The 17,054-nt window shown below is 32.4% G+C and overlaps 1 protein-coding gene across 2 annotated transcripts in view; it reads right to left on the bottom strand.

The window, feature by feature from the left end:
• The window catches only part of LOC139498612 (vacuolar protein sorting-associated protein 11 homolog), a 50,702-nt gene that overhangs the window by 27,163 nt on the left and 6,485 nt on the right, over positions 1-17,054 (bottom strand). For both annotated transcript variants that reach the window (XR_011657975.1, XM_071287083.1), the window contains exons 5-14: positions 10,894-10,959; positions 10,319-10,416; positions 9,310-9,454; positions 7,794-7,883; positions 7,164-7,300; positions 6,251-6,392; positions 4,367-4,446; positions 2,935-3,088; positions 968-1,114; positions 165-356 (exon numbers count right to left, since the gene is read on the bottom strand). Coding sequence is in view for 1 of the 2 variants with exons in the window: in XM_071287083.1 (XP_071143184.1) it covers positions 165-356; positions 968-1,114; positions 2,935-3,088; positions 4,367-4,446; positions 6,251-6,392; positions 7,164-7,300; positions 7,794-7,883; positions 9,310-9,454; positions 10,319-10,416; positions 10,894-10,959 (1,251 nt within the window). In the remaining variant the exon portion in view is untranslated. The remainder of the gene's footprint in view (positions 1-164; positions 357-967; positions 1,115-2,934; positions 3,089-4,366; positions 4,447-6,250; positions 6,393-7,163; positions 7,301-7,793; positions 7,884-9,309; positions 9,455-10,318; positions 10,417-10,893; positions 10,960-17,054) is intronic.

Raw genomic sequence — 17,054 nt, 5'->3', positions numbered from 1 at the left:
ATAAATTATCCACAGCATTGATCTAGTTCCAATATTTTTCTCTGAAATGAAGCAGAATTCCAATAAGGAAGAAAATGTGTTATATTTGAAGAACCCCTTTAAGCTGATACGTCTTCATCAAATTACAATTTACCAATATATTAAAGGGATTTCTTATTACATACCTCATCAAATTCTAGTTTCCCAATATATTCCAAGGCTTTTTGATAATCTTTATTGTCTTCAAGCTGTATACGTAGATACCATTCATGCTTTTGATGTTTTTCAGCCAGGAACAAGGCATGTTTGTGATAGCCAGCCTGTCGACATACTTTCATGGCCGTCTCAACATCAAAATCTACTTCCCTATCTTTGGTCTGTAAATATAGTCATAACTTACATGAGAGTTATAAACAGTCATAACTTACATGAGAGTCATAAACAGTCATAACTTACATGAGAGTCATAAACAGTCATAACTTACATGATCACCCCATGTTTTTTGGTGGGGTTCGTGTTGTTTATCCTTTAGTTTTCTATGTTGTGTCGTGTGTGCTGTTGTTTGTTTGTCCTTTTCATTTTTAGCCATGGCGTTGTCAGTTTGTTTTAGATTTATGAGTTTGACTGTCCCTTTGGTATCTTTCGTCCCTCTTTTACATGAGAGTCATAAACAGAAAAAAACTGTCACTAAATTTTGGGTTCTTATCTGTATTCTGTCTAAATGGCAACAACATGTTTTCTGATGAAAAAAAAATAATAGAAAAGGCTCAGTATGATGGTACAATATTCTGAATATTTTAACTGGAGATTCAAGTTTACTTTAAGAAGTATAGCTATATAATGATCTTTTGTTGGTCATCATAAATTTACACCAATGAAAACATGGACCATCAATGGACAATGAATGTCTATTAATAATTGTAGGTTGCTGTCACATTATACCTATCATCTCGCTTTCTATTTATCAATCTATATTTAAAGTACAAACCATGATAAACTCATCTAACTTGTTAACATCCTTGAGTTTTGTGTAACAGTTGAGTAACAATGTAGTGTGTTCCTCTGTGGCCTGCTGTGCTTTATGTAAGGCTTGTAGGTATTTAGTCAAATTGTGTATCCTTTGGGCGTCCAAAAACTGAAACAATTCAGAATCAAAGATTAAGTTGGTGTTAAAGTCTATAACATTAATTTAAAAGAAGAACTATCATCAAATCAAATGATATAAATTTGCTGTTTTTCAGGAAGTCTAGTTAATGAGATTTATCTCCTTATATGAAATTAAATGACGAAAGCTATCATATCCAAAAACTGAAGTTAATCAAAGAGCTGATAGCTCTGAGGTGGAAGAAGGTGAATAAAAGGTAACTTGAATTACCATAAAAGCAGCCCCACTTACCCAGGTTGCTTTGTTCCATTATCGTTAAAATGTATTTTTTTCTTCAAACAAGAAAAGGTCATAAGTACATGGATTTCCCATCCGTACAATCATTTTCTATGTTCAGTTGACTATGAAAATTAGGTAAAATCTTTAATTTCGCAGTAAAATTAAGAAGATCATATCAAGAGGAACACATGTGTACTAAGTTTCAAGTTGATTGGATTTCAACTTCATCAAAAACTACCTCGACCATAAACTTTATAACCAGAAGCAGGACGGACGGACAGACTAGAAAACATATTGCCCATAAATGGAGCATAAAAATAGTAAGACTTGTTACATACCCGCCAACTTTTGAAAGTTCCCATATGGGTTTTTACTGCACAACAACAATTTTAAAGGTTACAATTTTTAGCGACGTATTTTGCAAGATCTGGATTGTCTAGAAAAAGTGTCATATTTGTATGATGAACTTACATGCCTTTTCCTTAAGTCTGTTTGCATGATTCTAGTTATATATTAAATCGGTAGAAAAAATATACATGAAGCTAGCAGTCCAGGGTTTATTTTCCAGATTAAGAATATTAGATGCTTGTTGAAATTTCCAATTTTGAATTATGCACAAAGATGGACCTTTAACAGGTTGGGAACAACACTCCAAATGAGGGTAACCTAACTGGAAGATCATTACAACCCACTGTAAAAAATGAGCACAAAAAAAGTCATTTATATTCATATTATTTGATGAAACTTTTCCCCAAGAACTATGCATCTATTAAGTACTGAATGGTCAAAACATCATAAGAAGGGCATCTAATTCACATGACAAAGGAAAACCATGAATAAAGACAACACTTTATATATCCTTTTTATTTATATAAAAACAAAATCTTCTTGTCTGCAGGATTGCAAATTCGTAACTTCAAGGGCGAACTTGTAAACAGGGCGAGTTGTCCCGATACCAAATTCACGCATGTGTAATACAAATATCTACAGTTAAAACATCCTGTTACAAATAAACAAATAACGTTCATGTGGATGAGATGAAATCTAATAATTTACATAAATAAAAGGGTCATATTTACGATAGTGATTGTTTTACAATCATAATTTACAAATTAAATGATTCAGATGCCTAATCATATGTAAAAATCGGTGTCAGGAATCTTAAGTTGTTATGAAATTGTAATACACGAAATGAATGCGGCATACGGAGACTCAATGCCAATGGTCAGCCCCTTAAGTCTTCTTCCACTAAAAAATTGTTTTAACATTGCTTTATAGTTGCCTCTTTTGTATACAAATAGCATGCAGCTAAAATAAAACCTGTCCATTGAATTTTTAAAAAATCCAAAAAAATCTAAACATCAGAATTAAAGTAATATTTTAAAACTCTGAGATTTTAGCCATTATTACTATATTTGTTTATAACGTTTTTAATATTCTGAAAATGACTTCTACACAAATAGTTTTAAAATAATTATTTCTAAAAGTTCTAGATTTTATACAATAAATTTCTAATGGTCAACTTAGAGCAAAAAGATGTGAAAGACAAATATGTCCACTTATCCTCCCACCTTTCTAATAACATATGATGCTTCCAGTTTGCCTATTGTTTTGATATACTGATCTATAGCCCCATCATGGTCCCCTTTACCATACAAGTGATCTCCATATTGTTTAAATATATCTATCAATCCATCTTGGTCATACTGTTGGGACTTAGCCAAGCTGAAATGTAAATTTTCTATACAATTAATAATTTAAAGTTAACTTTACAACTGCACAAGAACAAAAACATTGTAAGTTAAATACTGTTTAACAATATTAACCCTAAACATTTTTTTCTGACATGTAATGAAGAAAATTAAAAGATTATACCGGGTAATTCAAAATACCAAATGTACCAGAAAAACTACAAATAGAAGACAGCTAACTTAGGTGATTCCATAGAAAATATGAGAGGTGAACCAGTTTATAGATATATCAATCATTTTTTGTACAGTACCCAATGTAACATCAACATTGCAAGATAAATAACAGTGATGTTTGAATGAGATAATAGAAATTGCCAGATCTTACAGTGAGAATTATCACTGTGAAATGCTGTATCCTGTATATCCATCCACCTGTTTTATAGAATTGTGCATTGTATCACTAAAGCTATAAACAATGTCATGTACAACAAAATTAAACTGATATGTATTTATCTGCAATTGTGGTAGTACAATTTAGCTTCAACAAAAAACAAATCTTTGATTGAATTGTCAAACCATCTGTGTACAATGCAGATATATTGGTGGTTATTCTCTCCAATAACATTTTATTTTAGCTATATCAGCTAGTGAGGACATTTTGAACCTTCTCTCCAATTACGTGCCATCTAGTATGTGGTATAGTTATTAGTGGTAATTCAGAAAGTAAGAAAGTTGACTACACTGTCCCATGTTAGTGGGAGGATTGGGATCTGAATATTATGTTCAACCCTGCCTCATTCTGTATGTGTGTGTCCAATGTCAGGAGCCTGTGATTCAGTGGTTGTTGTTTGTTGATTTGTTACATATTTGTTTTTCGTTCATTTCTTGTACATAAATTAGGCTGTTAGTTTTCTCGTTTGAATGGCTTAACATTTGTCATTTATGGGCCTTTTATAGCTGACTATGTGGTATGGGCTTTGCTCATTGTTAAAGACCGTATGGTGACCTATAGATGTTAATTTCAGTGTCATTTGATCTCTTGTGGAGAGTTGTCTCATTGGCAATCACACCATATTTTCTTTTTTATAAAGACAGGTGCTTTATTTTGTGTTCTACTTTTAAAAACAAATGATGAAGATTAGCAAAAGGAGAGGTTTTTACCCACCTCATTTTGTAACTGTACCCAGTTAGAGTACACAGTTAATGTGTTGTTTCAGATGTAGTTGTCATTTGGTGTATTGTCCAATATTTTTTACCATTCCTGTTATTCTTTTTGTGGGTTATTTATAAAAATAATAAACTGTATATATACCTTATTGCTAGAGTATAGTTATTTTTCTTAAACAACATTTCTAACTTTGTCTGTGTGTCCTTTTCTTGCAAATGATATAACTGGAATGAAAGAAAGCACAATAACTTCACAATCTCTTACAAAACAAGAGGCTCTCAAGAGCCTGAATCGCTCACCTTGATTTGTTGGCATTTATCTTTTGTTTAAGAATTTAAGTGTCAAATTTCATCGTAGTTTTTTTTGGTTTAATATATATTAAAAAGGATCATTCAGCTTAAAGGAGTAAGTTCGGTAAGGGCCATATTTGGCCCCAATTATAAAGTTCATAGTTACAGGATAATAAATGTTTTAAGTTGCCTTAAATACATGTGAGAAAGTTAAACAGAACTGATTTTGTCAAAGTTTAATTCTAACACGTTGATTTTTACATCCCAAAAAGGTCAAGATAAGGGATTTTGGTGAAATTTGACAAAATCAGCTGGATTTCAACCAAATTAAGGACCAGGAAACATAGAGCGCAGGCGTCGACAAACTTAATATTCAAATAAGACACCTGAAATGTCTTCACAAACATTATTTTAAAAGATCTTTGTTGTCGACGTATGCGCTCTATGTTTCCTGTCTAATTATCTATGGAAATGTACCTATTTTCATTGATTTTTTGGTGAAAAATCAATATGAGTACAACTTGTGACGTCATAATGAAACGCAGAAAAGTAAAGTTTTCAACAAAATGGCTCATTTCCTTTCTAGTCACTGTATTAGCTATAATTTATTGTGATATTGGTCAATAATTCCGAATTTGAAATTTACGCTAAAAAGCGGGCCCATTTTAGGACCTTACCGAACATACTCCTTTGGTTGGAATTGGTTCAGTAGATTTAGTGGAGAAGATTTTTTAAAGTTAGAAAACATGATAAAAAAACTGTGTAAGATTGTCCTTAAAGGGCAATAACTCTTTTAAGAGGTTAATTGACAATTTTGGTCGTATGAACTTATTTGTAGATCTTACTTTGCTGAAAATATTTGCAGCTTATCTTTATCGTTTATACTATTCAAGATAATAACCAAAAACTGCAAAATTTCCTTAAAATTACCAATTTAGTGGCAGCAACCCAACAATGGGTTAATAGATTCATCTGAAAATTTCAGGGCTGAAAGAACATTACCTAATGAACACTTTAACCACATGTTAGATTTGCTCTAACTGCTTTGGTTTTTGAGATATAAGTCAAAAACTGCATTTTACCCCTATGTTCTATTTTTGTCATGGCGGCCATGTTTTTTGATAAAACAGAAAAAAAAACACAAACTTTATTCTAGATACCCTAAAAGATCATTCAGCTTAAGTTTGGTTGGAATTGGTTCAGTAGTTTCAGAGGAGAAGATGTTTGAAATAGTTTACACCAGACGGATGACGATGGATGCCAAGTGATGGCTAAAGCTCACAGTTCCTTCGGAACGGTGAGCTAAAAAGGAAAGTAAGTGTACAGATCTTCAGATAATACAGCACCACAATACACTTGGATAACTCAACTGGAAAACAGGGTTAATCTTGAACCCAATTTTTTTTTTATAGCAAACTTGAATGAACTTGTCAAAGAATATTTGAATAAACCTTGCTTTATATATATTTTTTACAAGAATAATTCAATATAAACCACATTAATATAATAATGATTTACATCAACTTTGTGGATTTCCAGAAGGCTTTTGACAGTATCAACAGAAAGACCTTGTGGCGAATACTATGAGCATATGGAATTCCAAAAGATATAATTGAACTTATCAAAAGTTTTGCTGTTAGGTGTTAGCCAAGGCTGGTTGTTGAAGACATGGATGGAGAGTTGTTTCATTGGCACTCATATCACATCTTTTAATATCTATATATATGTTTATACCTACCTTTCTATCTCCACTTAATATGTAGACACTTCCCCATTCACACAAGATACTAATAACATCTGCATATGGTGCTGTGTAGGCAATAAACTTATTCTGTATATCATAAACTGATACTATATTCATCTCCAAGGTCTGACCTCCCCTGGAAAATAGTAACTTATAAAAGTACATTTTAGAACCTTAAATTCCTGAGTACAATATAACTTGTCATTGTATGGGCTAGATATCCACAACGAACTACATTACTTTCTGTTATAAGCAAATACTAAAAATAGTAATATTACTTTTTTATATAATATTACAAGTAAAAGTAATATTACAAAAAAGAGTAATATAATTCAAATGTTACTAAAAACTGAAATATTGTTATTTTACTGAAATGTGTAATATAGTCTCTATATTACTGAAAACAGTTATATTACTAGAAAATGCCTATATTACATAGAACTGTAACATGAGGCTAAAAATCACTAATGCTGCCTTTAACTCGAGGCTGGAGACAGCATGATGTAGTTTTAGTATCAAATTACATGGTAAATAAAAGATGGATCAAAATCAGTTTCATCACTACTGCACAATCAGATGGAGACGCAACCAAATATGGAGATGGAAAACACTACATGAACAACTATGCCAATTTTTCTATTAAAGTTTTGCAAAGTATAAAGTTTCATGAAGATTTTATGAAATATGTCGGAGTTGGATAAAAAAAGTAAAAAAATTTCAAAGGGCATAACTCTTAATCAGTTTAATGGGGTTTCAGAAGACAAGATAGTCTGTAAAATTGAAAGGAATAAAGAGTAACCATTAAGCTGTAAATAATAGACAATGGGTGCAAATTAATGGCTACTGACAGTTTAAATAGCTATCAAAAAATGTTAAGCTTTTTATGACAGTAAACAAATGTTCTTACAAGATTGGAGCTCTAGGCAAGCCTTTGTTCTCTTTACCAACAACTATCAAGTAGCCTCTAAACCAATGCAGCTGGAGTTTCTCTCCTTCAAATGCCAGACATGGGCCTCTACCATCTGGCTGGTAAAAATATACTGCCTACAGAAAGTATCAAATTACAGACTTATAATTAGATTATAGTATGTATTAAGCTATTTTTCTATATAAGAATTCATTTAATATTGAATGGATTAACCATCAATTACTGATTTTTCTAATCATTAATAGTCATTTGGTTGCACCGGTCTTAAATTTTAGGAACTGTTGTTTAGTGGTTGTCGTTTTTTGATGTAGTTCATAAGGGTTTCATGTTTTCTGTTTTTCATATATATAAGGCCTGTGTTTTTCCTGTTTGAATGGCTTTACACTAGTCATTCTGGGGTCTTTAATAGCTTGCTGTTGGCATTGTGTTGAAGATCGTACTTTGGCCTATAATTGTTTACTTTTTACAAATCATGACCTGGGTGTTGAGTTGTCTCATTGGCACTCATTCCACATCTTTTTATATCTATGATTACTATAGAATTGGTAATGGTCAATGTTTGCAGTATGAAAGGTTAAACATATAAGCATGTTATCCAATAAACCTTACATCTTGTCTTCCTATAACTAACTGGTTATCCTGTGTATGATCTGTCATCACAGAACAGGAGCTACAACAACCAAAGTCTTCTAGTGTTGTCTGAAAAATAGCAGTAATACTCTATAAATATCATAACAAGTATCTTTTTGGTAAATAAAAATAATAATTAGCAACTAAATTTCTTACAGTGATCTGGAAATAATCAAACAATAAAAATATTTTGATGTGGATTGAAAATATCAAAAATACATGTTACAGCACTTAGTTTTTGTGGGGTCAATAGCAGGCAAAAGGTCAAGTTTGTAGGAAGACATTAACTATTTTATTTACAGTTTACATGTCAAGATGAATAACAGTAATTAACTATGAAACTGAGTCATTAGCTAGGACCCAGCCTGCACACTTTTTTTTATGCAATTTATAATCATAGGGTTGTTAATTTTCAAAAAAAATTGCAGATGTATTTTTGATAGAATTTTTATAAATTATACTGACATGCTGAATTTAAAAAAAAAATTTATAAGGTTTTTAACAACTTTGACATTAATTAGGAAAATATTTGTTATCCTTAAACAAAAATCTTTTTCTCAAAATTTTTGATTTTTTCCCCCACAAATTGTATATTTCAAAACAGTAAATATTACCCCCAAATAATCGGGAAAATCCTTTGTTTGTCATTCTGAATCAATATGAAATAGCCCATTATATAATCGTATATGTCAATCTTAATAGAAAACTTTCGAGTTCGATGCATTTTCATCAAAAACTTTGGTTTTAGTGAATGTCATTCATGCGTTTAGGGGCCTCGTCACCTCCATTCCCATGTTGAGTGAGAGGTTGGAAAACTATGCTATATTGCACATATTATTCTGCAAATTGAATTCTGAGTAAGACTCATAATTGACCATCAGTACTGCTGTCATTAGGGAATTGTGATTAAGTACCTACTGTACAAACATTATTTCTAGTTTATCCTGCACAATGACGGTCACTAAGACGCTTGATGAACTTTAATAGCGCAGGGTTACAGGTGATCCTCTCTATCTGGGAAATAACGTCATAAGGACGTGCATAATTGTCAAGTTTTTTACCAGTGAAGGACTAACTCGAAAGTTGTCTTTTGAATATCTAGCACAAAAAGATATTTTTAAAAAATTGTGATTTTTAACATTTGAACAGCTGAATTTCGTGTCTATTTTTGACAAAATTTTCACAAATAAACAAAAGGGACATTCCATCTACAATTATTACACTGTGCATAAAAAAAATTAAAAACTGGTTGAGGCAGTCTTGAACTTATCATATAGAAGAGCGATGTTCAATTATTTTGCAACTAAGTTGAACTAATCAGTTTGAGGTCAAAGGTATTAGTATTCTGTACAAGGTAAACACTAGGACCAGTTTATTTATCCTTTAGATAATATAACCCGTAGATAAATATAATGCAGGGTTAAAATGTTCAACCAATGGTTATCAACCAAGGATAGAAATTCTTTTGCTCAACTTCTTTAAATCAATTGTATACCTTTTGTTCTTGTTTTGCAGAAATATTAATGGAGATAACACTGCCTCCTGTTGTAACAAACAAAATAATGTTCTTTCCTGAAGTTTTCATAGCAAGTCCTGTTATAGGTTTAGAGTTCTCATATACCACTTTTGATTTGCTATGCCTACAAAAAAACAACCCAACAAACTCATGTTTAATAAGTACAAACTTAGTTTTACATCCTTTAAATGATTCAAAATCTCAATAAACTTAAGAACTACTAAAAACTATCCGATGCCGGAAGCCTGTATCATTCAACTCATATTTATGCATAACACTGACCAGTCACTGACATATGCTTATGTCTGATGTAGAAAAGATCATAGGGCCTTAATCCCATAGCTGTATCTATACTAAAAATAATTTTTATCTATCAATCATATACAAAACATTAGTACAACATTTATAACAGGAGCAAATCACTGAGCAAAAAAACTAACATTCTGCTTAAATTTCCTAAAAATGAGAAATATTAGTAACATATTAACCTTCAATTCTATAACAGGTCAATTCACTGCTTAGTCTATATACACTTATTTGTAGTTCTTATTTTGATAAACATATTCGCTTTTGAAAGATTGTTTCTATCTACTATAATTTTTTTGAAAATTTCAGAGGAGATAGACTATGACCAGTTGATGATTTTTACTCTAGTTAATTTGCTTCAACTATTTAAGGTTTACAGATATAAGCCAACATTAACATTTTATTCCCTATGTTCTATGTTTAGCATCAGTAGTGATGGATCAAATTCCTGGATACAATTTATCAAACAAGAAACGTTAAAATTAACTTTGATAACATTTAACCCAGGAGTTTTAGAGATTTTTTTTTACTCCAGAAGACAGAAGACAACAATGGACACCAAGTAATGACAAAATATTAATGAGGTTAAAAGAAAAGGTGGGATAAGACAAATTTAGCAAATCCTAAAGTCATTGTGTTTCCCCAACTACAATCAATTACTTAGTTATTCAAATGGAAGTACCTGTCTTTAGTGATGTCACCCTTTAAAACAATCACACTGCCATTCTCAAACCCAACAGCCATCCAGTTCAAACATTCGTGGGCAGCTAAACAGGTCACCTAAAACAAAAACAAACTATTTTTGAATTAAAAGTGAATTGTACATTTTTCTTTTGCTGACATTTACTTTTTTTTTATGTAAATATATCTCATTTAAAAAAAAAAAAAAAAATACATGTAAGGACAATCACTCCAATCAAGAGTCATCTGGTAATTAAAACATATAACTTAAATTGTAATGGAAAATAGGTAGATATTATTAATCTGATCTTAGCTGAATCTTTTAGAATTTTACTATCTTCCAGGGTTTTCATGAAGTAGCACAATTAATGCATTGTATTAATTTAAAAATAAAACTGTAAAGCTGAAGTAAATTACTACTTTGATATAGAAAATTAGTTATAAGCATTTTAGTTTACTCCCTCTTACAGGTGTTGTACTCTAGCACTACTTTCTACTGTATGTACAGGTGTAGGTTTATATGTAGGTTAACTACACATTTTGTAATAGTTTAGCACTACTTTCTGTTGTACTTACAGGTGTAGGTTTATTTGCAGGAATAGCTCGGCTTATTCTTGTACAGTTTGGAATTCCCTTCTCCATCTGAAAATCACAAACAATGATTTGTATATTATAGATTGTATCATTAGTAATTCATTAATTTAATCACTCATAAGGGGAGATAACTTGTTGGTAGTGATTTTCTACGTTATACACTATTCTTTGCCTCAGCCAGATTAAAAGTAAACAGATTGAATGGGCTTTTGATAAATCAGGTTTAGAATTTATTTATTGTAACAATAAATGGTTTTAAGTTTAAACAAGAGGCTCTCAAGAGCCTGAATCGCTCACCTGGTAAACAATGCCTTCGGCCATGTTTTTTGACGAAATAGAAAATAAAACACAAACTTTATTTTATACACCCTACTGGTCATTCAAATGAAGTTTGGTTGAATTTGGTTGAGTAGTTTTAGAGGAGAAGATTTTTTAAAGTTAGCAAATATGATGAACAAATTGTGAAAAATTGTCATTAAAGGACAATAACCCCTTAAGGGGTCAATTGACAATTTTGGTCAAATTAACTTATTTGTAGATCTTACTTTGCTGATCATTTTTGCTGTTTACAGTTTATCTTTATCTATAATAATATTCAAGATAATGACCAAAAACTGCAAAATTTCCTTAAAATTACCAATTAAGTGGCAGCAACCCAACATTGGGTTGTTTGATTCATCTGAAAATTCCAGGGCTGATAGATCTTGACCTAATGAACATTTTTACCCATGTCAGATTTGCTTTAAATGCTTTAGTTTTTGAGAAATAAGCCAAAAACTGCACTTGACCCCTATGTTCTATTTTAAGTAATGGCGGCCATGTTTTTTGACGGATCAAAAATTGAAGCACAAACTTTGTGCAGGATAATCTAAGGAACAATCATGCTAAGTTTCATCCAAATCCATTCAGTAGCTCACATTTCCTTTTAGGAAAGGCGAGCTAAAATCTGCAAAATTTCCTTAAAATTACCAATTCAGGGGCAGCAACCTAGCAACGTGTCGTCCGATCCATCTAAATATTTCAGGGCAGATAGATTTTGACCTGATAAACAATTCAACCACAGTCAGATTTGATCTTAATGCTTTGGTTTTTGACATTTTACCCCTATGTTCTACTTTTAGCCGTGGCAGCCATCTTGTTTGGATGGCCGGGTCCCCGGACACATTTTTTAAACTAGATACCCAAAAGATGATTGTGGCCAAGTTTGGATTAATTTGGCCCAGTAGTTTCAGAGGAGAAGATTTTGTAAAAGATTACTAAGATTTACGAAAAATGGTTAAAAATTGACTATAAAGGGCAATAACTCCTAAAGGGGTCAATTGACCATTTCGGTCATGTTGACTTATTTGTAAATCTAACTTTGCTGAACATTATTGCTGTTTACAATTTATCTCTATCTATAATAATATTCAAGATAATAACCAAAATAGCAAAATTTCCTTAAAATTACCAATTCAGAGGCAGCAACCCAACAATGGGTTGTCCAATTCATCTGAAAATTTCAGGGCAGATAGATCTTGACCTGATAAACAATTTAACCCCATGTCAGATTTGCTCTAAATGCTTTGGTTTTTGAGTTATACGCCAAAAACTGCATTTTACCCCTATGTTCTATTTTTAGCCATGGTGGCCATTTTGGTTGGTTGGCCAGGTCACCGGACACAATTTTCAAACTAGATACCCCAATGATGATTGTGGCCAAGTTTAGTTCAATTTGGCCCAGTAGTTTCAGAGGAGAAGATTTTTGTAAAAGATAACTAAGATTTATGAAAAATGGTTAAAAATTGACTATAAAGGGCAATAACTCCTAAAGGGGTCAACTGACCATTTTGGTCATGTTTTCTTACTTGTAAATCTTACTTTGCTGAACATTATTGCTTTTTACAGTTTATCTCTATCTATAATAATATTCAAGATAATAAACCAAAACAGCAAAATTTCCTTAAAATTACCAATTCAGAGGCAGCAACCCAACAACAGGTTGTCCGATTCATCTGAAAATTTCAGGGCAGAAAGATCTTGACCTGATGAACAATTAAACCCGTGTCAGATTTGCTCTAAATGCATCGGTTTTTGAGTTATAAGCCAAAAACCGCATTTTACCCCATGTTCTATTTTTAGCCATGGCGGCCATCTTGGTTGGTTGACCGGGTCACCGGACAAATTTTTTAAACTAGATACCCCAATGATGATTGTGGCCAAGTTTGGTAAAATTTGGCATGGTAGTTTCAGAGGAGAAGATTTTTGTAAAAGATAACTAAGATTTACGAAAAATGGTTAAAAATTGACTATAAAGGGCAATAACTCCTAAAGGGGTCAACTGACCATTTCGGTCATGTTGAGTTATTTGTAAATCTTACTTTGCTGAACATTATTGCTGTTTACAGTTTATCTCTATCTATAATAATATTCAAGATAATAACCAAGAACAGCAAAAATTCCCTAAAATCACCAATTCAGGGGCAGCAACCCAACAACGGGTTGTCGGATTCATCTGAAAATTTCAGGGCAGATAGTTCTTGATCTGATAAACATTTTTTTTTATGTCAGATTTGCTCTTAATGCTTTGGTTTTTGAGTTATAAGCCGAAAACTGCATTTTACCCCTATGTTCTATTTTTAGCCATGGCGGCCATCTTGGTTGGTTGGCCGGGGCACGCCACACATTTTTTAAAATACATACCCCAATGATGATTGTGGCCAAGTTTGGTTTAATTTGGCCCAGTAGTTTCAGAGGAGAAGATTTTTGTAAAAGTTAACGACGACGGACGCCAAGTGATGAGAAAAGCTTACTTGGCCCTTTGGGCCAGGTGAGCTAAAAATATAATGCGAATAGATCTATTTTTTGTCAAAAAGTGTTTACTTATACAGTCGATTCCACTTAATTGCATACCGCTTAATAGCATAATTCGGTTAATTGCATACTTTTCTCCTGCACAAAACCATTTCCCATTCATCTAATGTTAAATTGTCCGGTTATATGCATAGCCCCACAAGTGGCATTTCGGTTAATTGCATAGAAAATAATCGCCAGCTAGATATGCTGAGTTAAAACTAACGAGATTTTTGACCGGAAACAGCAATTTGGTACGTATATATTTCTTGAATGCATCATAATTTTTTTTATATTATTTCACATTTACTTCTGTGTTATTTAAATAAAGTTTTAAAACAGTTTCTTTCGTGTTTGTATGATTATAAAAAAGACCTCGATGTGTACACAGGTAAAGTTTCCCATATTCTATTTTAAGCCTCGAGGTCATAAAAATGTCAATCAGCTGATTGTTGTAAAAACACTTGTTGTAACCATTCTATGATCTTCTATCTCAAAAGGTGTTAAATATTGATTGCATTTCAAACATTGTTCCTAGATTACATTTTGGGTGTATTTTTAAAACAATAACGCCTGCTAATTATCGGTCATATCCGACCATGTGCAATCTCGTAATTTGGCTAGGGGTGATCTACATTTATGTTAAATATTACAGGGCATTTATATATGGTTGAAGAATTTCATACATCAATCTTTCATTTTTAATATTTTTTGAAAAGAACAGTTACTTAAAATTATTATATTTTCTCACTTTCAACACTCGTGTCCAGCAAATAACCCATGCAGGGCCCCAATGTTAACTGCTTTGCATATACGAAACTAACGAGGTTAAAGTAACAGTGTTACATCACTGTGCAATCGGTAAATACTGCATATTAAAGGCAGTTCATTACACATTCATTGTAGCAAATGATTATAAACTGTGTAGCATTGTTCAACAGTTTGTTTTAATCAAAGCGTAAGAATATAATTTATACATCCGGGTCATAGAAACAAATCTATTTTTAGAACAATTTTATTTTCGTATCTCAGGTAAAGGAAAAGTCGGTACATAAATAAAGTAAAACTAAATGTGTTTATAAATTTTATTGAAAGAATAAACAATGAAATAAAATGCATGACTTTTATTAGAATAAATAATCATTCAATATGTTGTAAGTGGATTATGGACGTTCATCTTTCTTCAGGATTTCCTTTACTGATCTGCACTATCTATGTTATCTGGTTATTTGACTCCGTATTTTGGCATTTCGGATATAAGCATACTCCGCTTTATTGCATAATTTCGTCTGACAAATAGGCTATGCAAATAACCGGAATGTACTGTATAAGTATAACATGTATTCCAAAACAGAACTTCATTGAAGTTGATTTTGTTAAATATATTTTTGGGAACTTTTCAACTTTCTTATTTGGAATCTGCCGACCATGTTTGTTGATAGATCAAAACTTCGGATACAATTTATAAACTAGATACCCTAAGGAACATTCAGCTAAAGTTTGGAAGTATTTGGCCTAGTAGTTTCAGAGGAGAAGATTCTTGAAATAGTTTACGACGACAGACGACGGACGCCAATTGATGGCATAAGCTCATTTGGCTATTTGGGCCATGTGAGCTTAAAAGATATAATAAAATGCTTCGCTGAGCGCAGCCTAATACGACTGCAGAGGTTGACCCCTGAACAGTTGGTGAAAGTTTGATACTGTCTGAATTTAGATTGTGATAAAAAAGTAAATAATATAGGTTTTTGACACAAAATAAATGTGGTGAAAGATCTAAAAATTTGAAATGGGTTAAATAATTTGTATTTAATATTTCTTGCTATTGCACAATACTGTGCTATTGCCTTATACTGTGATATTGTGCAATATTGTGCTACTGCATAAAACTGTGCTTTAGCGCAATACTGAGCAAAAGAAGATTTCTTGCTATTGCCAAATACAGTGCAATTGAATATTTCTTGCAATTGTGCAATACTGGGCAAGTGAAGATTTCTTGCTATTAAATGTGCAATATTGAACAATTAAAGATTTCCTGCTATTGTGCAATTGAAGATTTCTTACTATTGTGCAATACTGTTCAATTGAAAAATTCTTACTATTGTCCAATAGTATGCAATTGAAGATTTCTTGCCGTTGCACAATACCTAATACAATAATTTACACATCCTGTCTGGTGTGTATCTCCTGTCATATCAGTATTTTTGGCTTTTATATATCAATCAGAAATAATCAATGGAAAAATAAGGAAAAAAAACAATTATGAAAAAATAAGTCCCCCCAAAAAATGTTTTGAACCCCCTTTGGAGTAATTACCTCTAAACTCAATCTTTGCCTTCCCTTTGTAGAATGGTACCTTGCAGTACACTTTAAGAGAGATCCAAAAACTTGAATACAAGTTATTGTCTTGGAAACTAGAAAAATGCTTGTTTTTGGCCCCTTTTTTGGTCACTAATTCCTAAACATTTAGTGCAATCACCCTCAAACTCAATCCTAGCTTTCCCTTTGTGATATGGAAACTTGTGGTACAATTTAAAAGAGATCCATAAACTTACACAAAGGTTATTGTTTGGGAACTAGAAAAATGCTTCTTTTTGGCCCTTAATTCCTCAATATTTGAGGCAATTACCCCCAAACTCAATCCAAGCCTTCCCTTTTGTGATATGGAATCTTGTGGTACACTTTTAGAGCGATCCACACACTTAAACACAAGTTATTTTATAATCAAAGTGATGGAAATCACTCATGGAAAGATTAGAAGAGTAGTTTGAATTATTTCATATTAAGGTATGGTGGGGAAAAATGAACATTTTAAACAGGGTTTGACACTAACATTAGAGGTGATGTAGTCCACAGGACTACCAAGGAAAAATTTTGGGTAGTCCTGGTAGTCCACCTCTATCACCAGTGAGGGCCGCAACACGGCCCGAACTAGCTAGGGGGGTTTGAGGGCATGCCCCCCCAAGAATTTTTTTCGAAATAAGATGCAATTTCCTGTCATATGAGCACCTCAAAAGCACACAAATGTTCATTTGAGTTTTGAAAATATTTTGGTTTTTTTTCAGATAGATTAAATAAAATTGAGAATGGAAATGGGGAATGTGTCAAAGAGACAACAACCCGCCCAAATAAAAAACAACAGCAGAGGGTCACCAACAGGTCTTCAATGTAGCGAGAAATTCCCGCACTCGGAGGCGTCCTTCAGCTGGCCCCTAAACAAATATATACTAGTCCAGTGATAATGAACGCCATACTAATTTCCAAAAAAAAAAATGACATTCAGTGAATAAATTTTATTACTCCTGAACTTT

The sequence above is a fragment of the Mytilus edulis genome, chromosome 12 (genome assembly GCF_963676685.1).
Source record: "Mytilus edulis chromosome 12, xbMytEdul2.2, whole genome shotgun sequence".
Lineage (NCBI taxonomy): Eukaryota > Metazoa > Mollusca > Bivalvia > Mytilida > Mytilidae > Mytilus > Mytilus edulis.
Note: the sequence above shows the minus strand (reverse complement) of the source record. Positions and strands in the feature narration are given on the sequence as shown.